Source organism: Pisolithus orientalis, assembly GCF_024613125.1.
Source record: "Pisolithus orientalis strain OTSU chromosome Unknown F5J12scaffold_54, whole genome shotgun sequence".
NCBI classification, from domain to species: domain Eukaryota; kingdom Fungi; phylum Basidiomycota; class Agaricomycetes; order Boletales; family Pisolithaceae; genus Pisolithus; species Pisolithus orientalis.
The window spans coordinates 141961-150717 of record NW_026260835.1 but is presented as its reverse complement, the minus strand read 5'-3'; the positions used below and the strand labels follow the sequence as shown (position 1 = coordinate 150717).

The window sequence follows — 8757 nt, the reverse complement described above, 5'->3', positions numbered from 1 at the left end:
GTTGTGACTCTATTACATGATATTAGTGACAGACCCATCTTTATGTTTCAACAGCAGTACATCTTACTATTGACAGGCCCATCCATATGTTGTGACAGGGGTATGGCTTATTATGAACAGGCCCATTTATATGTTGTGACACCATAAATGATATTCCTCCTGGGCCCATCCTTATGTTGTGACCCTCTCCATGTTATGATAGGCAGGCCTGCCTTGATGTTGCAACAGGGGTGTAACCTACCAGGACAGGCCCATCTCAGGGTCTATATAAGTGTTGGTGTTTTGGCACACAGGCTGCCCATGTGTTGTGACTAAATGGACTACATGGGGTTGAAAAACAACAGTTTTTCCAGGTCTTCACCATGCTCAAGATGGCAGGTGCACCTCTTATCAATGAGATGCTGTATGAGGCTACACAGATGCAGATTCACTACCTGGAATCAACTTGGATTTCTAATGTATTGCCAAATGAACAGTACATGGGCTCTGTAGCACCCAGGAAGTCTATCTTTGACAGTGGCAAGTCTTGTATTTCTTCTGACCACTCCACTGCATTTCTCCTTACTGCCAAGCCCCACTTTCCTAGCATCCCTGTCGATGATGCAGCTCCCCTTTTGATACATGACCTGCAACCTGTGTTTGGAGACTTCTTTTTGGGCTGGTCATACACAAGCCACCATGGCTGCCATCTCTCTTCACCCAATTCTCCCCTCCCTTTCTCGCACTTTCATGCCTGGGACAAGTTTTGTATTCAGCAGCATTTGGCACAGGACCCCCTCTCCCTGTCACCACCTCAAACAACTCAGGCTTTCCCCCTGAGCACCAATATGCCATGGGGTCAGGCAAACACTATCCTGATATGCCACGAGAGTGGTGATGTTATTTCAGCCGGTCATGTGGATGAATGTATGCTCAAACTTAATGAGATTAGGCATGCATGAGTTACTTTTTCTTGGAAGCCTGCAAGCTTGATCTCCTTGTCATTGTTTCCTTGGTTTGCACCTTACTCTGATCCTTAGTCTTCTTGGAGCATCTGCCATGTCCCTCCTTTGTCATCTTAGAAGGCTTACTCACAGTGGCCTTCCTACCCAACCACAAATCACAGTCCATTAATGGACTACTCTGTTTGCCAGTGGAAAATGTCACACTGTGCTTGCATTTGAGTTGTGGCATCTGATCAGTGAGATTGTTCACCTGCTTCACAGGTGAAGGATCCAGATTTGCTCATAATTGCCTTCAGGCACAGCATTCTGGTTCTGAAGTAGAAGGCTGTGGTGAGGGCACTAGGGGACAGCCAACTAAATGATGAACCTGTATTTTTGGGAGACTGGACTGGAGATGGAGGACTTCCTGGCAATGCCCTGCAGCCATTTGTGTCATTTTCTGAAGCAGATTTTGGTGAGCGAAAGGAGGATAGCTGACTGAATGAAAAAGCTGTATTTTTGGGTGACTGGACAGGAGATGGGGGACCTCCTGGTGACAGCCTGTGGCCATTTGTGTGACATTCTGAAGCCAGGGGCTGTGGGGTATTTGGGAAGGACACCTGAGTAGGCAAATGATTTTCAGAAGGGCAAGTCCCAGAAGACAGGCCAGACAAACTGGCAAGATGTACAGCAATTTGTCACCTCATGATGGCAAGGTCATCATCATCATCATTGATATTGACATCATCACCTGTGGTGCCACAAACATTGTTAAACAATACTCTATACCTTCATGTCAGTATGCACTCCACAAGAGCCCCCCACACACCTGTTGTAATGAGAGAACAGCTCTTCAACCCAAGCCTTGTCTTCATTGTTGATGATAAAGTCAATAATTCAATAATACAACTTGGAAAAAGAGAATTGCCCATCAAATTCAACAAATTTGTCTTGCGAACAGATGCTGAAATGTGCCTGTGGAAGAGGGTAACACATATCATTCTAACACCATATCACTTACATGTACTGTGGCATATGTGATATGGTAAGCTTCTACATGGGTCATGTGGTGGATCTTCGCATTGCTGGCACATGTGTTGTGCACTTTGCTACCAGGCAAAGCAGAAGATGGCAAAGTGAAGATGTGTTTGAGGACCTGATTCTTAAATTAGTAGTTGATACACATGCAGTAGTATACACTTACTCGTTCAACAAAATATCCATGGAGGAATCCTTCATCACTCTTCTCAGGATTATAGTCCTTACTTGGGATGTCACCAGAGTAAAGAAATGCCAGCCACTTTTGGGTGGTAACAAGGATGCTACTGTTCTGAAGCTGCTTCCTCACTCTATGGAACAGTGAATCAGCTGATTGATAATGTCAAGTGGAATGGTACATACCCAGTTGCATCTGCTAGCAAAGCCTGCAGGCTCCTCACTGGACAGAGGAGCTGAGTGAGCTCTGCATGGTTGAACCCAAGCCTGTCTTTTGAACTCTTGGTGTTGACAGGTGGATCAATGAGTTTCTTGTCTGGATGGGGAGCTGCATAAGCTGAAATCATAGGCTTGAGATGACTGGCATCATCAGATCGCATCCAGCTGATCACTTGTTGCATCTGAAAGAAAGTCACTTGTTAGCCACATGATGCACTAGACTCGAGTCACCATTGACTTACCTCACACATGAGAAGCATGGTTTCACCACTCTTCTTCTTCTTAATGAGATCTATGAAGTACGGTGCCTGCTCCTTCAGGTAGTCATATATGTGCTTGTATCATTTGCTTTTCTCAGGGTTGCTGTGATCATAAGAACATCGCATATATGCTGTTAAATGTTGTACTTATGCTTTTCTAAGGATCTTATCATGGGCCTTTCTAGCACTTTCATCATTGGGTCATCAGTACTACTCACTGTATTGTCTGCTTCAAGGACACAGGAGACTGGAATGACTTCATTCAGGTTACAGTACATATCAAATGCACAGGGAATCCATCTTGCTGCATGGAGACACTGATCTCATGGGGTAGAAACAAGGCAATCCTGTGATTTCTTCAACTTTGACCTATCTGTAGTCACATCAGCTGGAGAGCACTGCATCAACAGGGTTGGAACTTACTTTGACTTATTAATCTTCCCATTATGGTGGTGTCTCGAGGATGTTTGAGCACTATCAGATTGATTGCTGTTAGATTCAGAACTATCAGAAGTAGGGTCAGGCTTGCACAGATGTCACATGGACATTGAGGTAGGACAGAAGGAGCAAGTCAGCAAATGCCAAACTCACTTGGCCCCCTTTGTACACTGATCTTCATGACTAATGTCACCATTAGCTCGTTCTTTTGAAGTTTCTGGGATGCATCATTGAATGCTCCTCAAGTAGTTCAAACTTGGTACATTTTTGTTCTTGTCACCCATCTAAGTTGACTGACAGCAGTTCACAGTAATTTGTACTGGAAATATAACTATTCACCAATGTCTCTGGCATTCATTTTAATCCATTCAAGTTGCCCGAAATCCCACTCCCTCCTTCTGAAAATTCTGATGTATAGCTGCTTTGGATGTGATGCTTTCTTCAAGACTCAGAAGCAGCTCTCAGCACACACACCCCAGTGTCCCAAGTTCCATGAGGTATTGCACCAAATATTCCATCTTGAATGCATGAGACATCTGAAAAGAACTTGTCAAGCTGATGCTGAACCCTGCTTACTGGCTCCCCCTGATGACATACCAGCAGGAGACTTGGATGACTATGTTGCATTAGCTACTAATATCAATGTAAGTTATTGTCCATATATCTGAATCTATGACAACTGTCATATGCACAGTTTATGATGGAGGTTGCCCCAGGGGTGGACCAACCAGAGCCAGTTCTGTCCCATTGGTCTGGTTGGCATATTTGCATGCCAGCTTGCTTCATTGACTTCCTTCCTGGATGTTCAACCCACCTTGCACACATGCCTCTCTCAGCCACTCAGCTACATTCTTTGAGACCTGACTCACCAGTTCTGTCTTTGCCCGAGTCCACCCAGTCCAATACACCTGCCACACTGCATCTCAAGCCATTCACAACTGACCCAGACACATTTGGACTATACTGTGTCTATGCCAACCAGCCAACTCATATACCTGATGAGTCACTTGGGAGTGTTTGCAATGCTCCAGGCCTGGATGGCTCATTTCCACCTACTTGCACCACTGACCCAGCATCTATGGGAGTTCCAGGTGTTGAAGGTGGCTGCAAACATGCAGCCACATTTGCTCCTTTCACCAACCTCACATGTGGTATTTTGATGGCTTGGCAGTATTGGGAACTAACCAGAAGTCCACTGCAGAACTCAACTGGTTGGCCCAGTTCCTGGCTCACCCCCTCTGCAATCCAAGGGAGCTCACTGGTTTCCACCACTTGCATGAGGCCAAACTACTTGACAAGCTCCTTGGCATGAACAACCCATTTAAGGAAGAATATGGATGGCATTGATCTGCTGTCATGGTTCACCTACCAGATGAAAAGTTGAAGTGGCCATCTGAGTCAGCTGCCCCCAAAATGATTATTGATGGAGTCTGGCATTTGGACCTCATTGACATCATCACAAGCACCTTTCCAAGCAAACAGTTCAAGACATTCCACACCATGCCATTCAGACAGTGCTGGCAGGTTAGTGATGATTGTGTAATTGACATACTTTCAGAAGCCTACTCCTCACTGGAAATGCTTCATGCACACAAAGACATCAATAAACTGCCTTGTGAACTGGATGGAGACCTAGAACATGTTGTCACATGCCTGATGCTTTAGTCAGACTCAACACACCTTACCAACTTCAGAGATGCATCAATGTGGCCATTTTATATGTATTTTGGGAACCAGTCAAAGTACCTAAGAGGGAAGCCAACAGCCATGGCATGTCACCATGTTGCTTTCATTCCAAAGGTATGGTAGCTCCTGTAGCTGGTACATCACATTTGTGCTTATCCCTCACAGCTTCTGGACAACTTTCAAGATATCTATAGGGGACATTATGGTCAAGCATCCTCCAGGGAGATTCTCACTCATTGCAAGCATGATTTATTCCATGCCATTTGGGACTTAATCCTCGACATATGGTTCATGGATGCTTACCAAAGTGGTATAGTCATATGGTGTGCTGATGGGATCACATGGCAGATATATCCCTGCTTTTTCTCCTATTCAGCTGATTACCCAGAAAATTCAGTTTCCTGTTGGTCACTGGGGTGCCATACTAATGCCATCCTAAGGGTCTTGGTAGCAGGAATCAAATTTCTCAGTAAATGTGCCTGTCCACAATGTCTTGTAGCAAAAAAGTCATTTTCAAAGATGGGCATGGCACATGATATGTGACACCATGTCAGGCATGTTCAGATGGACAGTATTAAATGGCAGGGGCACATCAGTCAGGCATGCAAGCTCATATTCCAGAAAGGTGCAGCTGTCAATGGAAAGCAAGTGGGATATCAACTGAATGAGCACTCCTATGTTCCAATGATGGTCAGTGTTCAGTGTAAACTACATATAGAAGACTGCTGAATGGAATCTATTTAAGAATGCATTCTCTGAATGCCTGCTACAATTCATGGTTAACTTTTTCCCCCTTCTGGTCATGGACCAGCTCCATGAATTCAAGCTTGGTGTACAGAAGGCGATTTTCACACACCTACTACATATTCTCTTTGTGGCAGGAGGTGATGGTATACAAGAACTCAATAAAAGGTAAGTACTTGTCTCATAATGATTTGACCAATCCCAATCTCCACTTGCATGTTCATTACTCAATACATTCACCAGATTTTGGAACATCCCTACTTTTGGTCATGGAATGATTCAGAAATTTGCCTGCAATGTGTCAGCCATGAAGAGACTCACAGCACAAGACTTTGAGGACATATTACAGGTTCATGCGAGCCAGAGACAAACATCATCTACCTATTTGACTTTGCCTGGATTAGTGTGCTATGCCTCCCTTCGAAAATTTGCTGCTGGAGCCTCACAACAGTCATGTACTCAACCTACTATTTGACCTTGCTACTTGGCATGCATATGCAAAACTTCAGCTCCATACATCTGACACACTAGACTTGTTTGACTCTGCAATGGTCTCTCTAGGTCAGATGGTCCATACTTTCATGAAGATGATGTGTGAGTACTACAACACACATGAACTACCACAAGAGACAGCTGTCCACAGCTGCCATACTGCAGCAATGGCAGTAAAGACCAATATATTGAGCTCAGCTGAATCATCTGGACCCAAACACAAATCCCTCAATCTGCAAACATACAAGTTCCACACCCTAGGTGACTATCCAAACACAATCCAACAACATGGTACAACAGATAATTTCACAATGCAACCAGTAGGATTGTTTTTGCACAATTGTAAAATACTTACAGATGAATTTCATAGGGAAAATTTGAACACAGGCAGTTGAAGTGGCAGTACCCACAAACTTCAAAGAACCATGCTACAACAATGGCATCCATGAGCAAACACAAGGCTCAAGAACAAGTTATTGACTGAATAGTCAAGTCTCTTGATAAATTGGCATGCGACAACACTGAAGGAAGTGAAAGCAGTGGTGAAAACCACCCAAGGCAGAAACATGAGGTCTTCACCTTCTCAACATTATCACATTGCAGCGTCATTGCAAATTCCTGTGGACATCCCTGGTTGGCTGAGTTCATTGGCAGGTGACAGAGCCACTGAGGTATGTCATCTGGTGTGCATGGCTGCATGTGACCAACTAACTCTTTGCAGGACTTTGTTGACCACCTCAAAGACCATCTCCTTGAATGCATTCTTGGAGTGGACTACACTGGTGACCCACCAAGCTTTTCCGATGCTGACTGCAACAATCTTATCATCTCACATAATATGATGTACAAGCATCAGACATTGCATGTCAACTATATGACCTATGACCTCTGCCAAGAACAAGACACCATTAATCCATGCACTCATGCTGATATCATGCTCTTGTCACATGAGACAGATGATTGTCATCACCCATATTGGTACACACATGTCATTAAAATTTTCCATGTCAATGTACAGTACTACTATGATAACAATGCCTCATCTGATGGGATAAAGCAGATGAACGTGCTCTTTGTGCAGTGGTTCAGCCATGATAACAGCAGACCAGGGGGATCAGGGTTTGCTGCATGCTGACTGTATTGGGTAGGATTCATTTCTGATGATGACCTGGATGTGTTTGGGTTTTTGGACCCAGATGTAGTCATTCATGGTGTCCATCTGATTCCAGCTTTCTCATTTGGACAAACATCTGAATATTTAGGGCCATCATTCATGCAGCCTGATGAGGACCTCCATGAGGACTGGCAATATTTTGATGTTAACATGTAAGTGAGGAAATAAATCAACATGGATGCATACTTAAAGCTCAGATAGGTTTGTTGATTGAGATATGTTCATGCAGTTTCAAGGTGGCAGCATTGGGCATAAGGTATCCAGGGAGTGGGATTCATTCTTACAATCAGACTGTCAAACTGCTGATGAGGAGGTCAGTGGCACATGCAAAGAAGCTGATACAGTACAAGGAGCCAAGGAGGACAACAAGATGAGTGGAGAAGAGGAAGATGATGATACAGACCTGGACAAGGATGAGGGAAGCTCCAGCAAGCCTGATGACAACAAATCAGATGATAATGACAGTGAAATGGTGGCAGGCCTCAATGATAATGAGAACTTGTATGCCCAGGAGGGATATGGGATGCTTTAGTTACTCATCATTTTCATTCAAAGTTGATGATTTTGTCTTCTTAGATGCCTCTCAGCTTGAATGTGTACACATATATTCACATTAAATCATCATATATTCAATGTCATTTCTCAACAGATGCAATTATAGTTACTTTGTAATTCGCATTACCAGAATTTGCCAATCTGCTTCCAAGTGGCAGTGGCCATTTTGCTTCTGACATGGGGCCTTACTACAACAGGGTAATAATGGCAGGCGAAATCAGGGCAACAACCATCAACATGCTTCAAGATGTCATCTACCTTGAAATCAATGGCACCCTTTCATCCTGGAACATGCATTACTTCAATGTCAACCTCACCACCCCTGGCAGGAAATGAGTCATGTTTCATCTGAAAGATGTCTGCAGTAGGTAACACAAGCTATCCTTTTACATTTAAATGTGTATTCTAATTGTTCCCCTATCCCAGGAAGCCTTGTCATGATGTTGCTATACAAACAGACAGCAAGGAGACAAAGGAGCAGGCCACACAAGCCAGTGACCCCTCCCTCACCCAAGCTGATGATACTACACTCACAGTAAAGTGTGAGCCTACATTGCAAGACATGGAGAATGTAAAGTTTAGGTGCACTGTAGGGTATTCTTTGTGGTTTCTCTACTGATGTCTGCTCACAGCCCATGCCCTGCAACTCCCTGCCAGGTATTCAAGCAGCACTCACCCTCTGAATATTTTGTCACTCCCCTTGTTCCTCCAGTCATTGTCAACAAGCTTGCTATGGCATGCAAGAAGCTTAAATGTTGCCAGAGCTCCTCTTAGGCTTTCAATTTCCCTCTCAGTACAGATTACTGTAAAGTGTAACTATGTTTTACTACCGAGCATGTCATAGGAGTGCATTCTAATGAAGTGATTGGCAAGGCCCGGAACAATGCACTTGTGGTGATATATATATTCGTTGATATGTACAGGCATGTGTGGTAGACGCAAAATACAGTAACCAGCGCACGCTGGATGTTGATGTAGATCGATAAATGCTATGTCGTTGCCTCAGCAATCGACAGGACATGCAGGGGTGCACAGTATCACGAGACCGACT

The 8757-nt window shown here is 44.1% G+C and overlaps 3 protein-coding genes across 3 annotated transcripts; 2 read left to right on the top strand and 1 right to left on the bottom strand.

The window, feature by feature from the left end:
* Positions 1-344: 344 nt before the first annotated feature.
* On the top strand, positions 345-941 carry F5J12DRAFT_727279 (uncharacterized protein; the record flags this gene model as incomplete). Its single annotated transcript, XM_051741793.1, has 1 exon — positions 345-941. A coding segment is annotated over one exon (597 nt), but the record flags the coding sequence as incomplete, so codon positions are not given.
* Positions 942-2091: 1150 nt separating this feature from the next.
* On the bottom strand, positions 2092-2518 carry F5J12DRAFT_727248 (uncharacterized protein; the record flags this gene model as incomplete). Its single annotated transcript, XM_051741788.1, has 2 exons — positions 2092-2272; positions 2325-2518. 2 exons carry the CDS (start codon positions 2516-2518, stop codon positions 2092-2094), a joined length of 375 nt encoding a protein of 124 aa, XP_051595477.1.
* A 4850-nt stretch (positions 2519-7368) lies between these two features.
* On the top strand, positions 7369-7683 carry F5J12DRAFT_966059 (uncharacterized protein; the record flags this gene model as incomplete). The annotated part of the gene is made up of 1 exon (XM_051750006.1): positions 7369-7683. One exon carries the CDS (start codon positions 7369-7371, stop codon positions 7681-7683), a length of 315 nt encoding a protein of 104 aa, XP_051595476.1.
* Positions 7684-8757: the final 1074 nt, after the last annotated feature.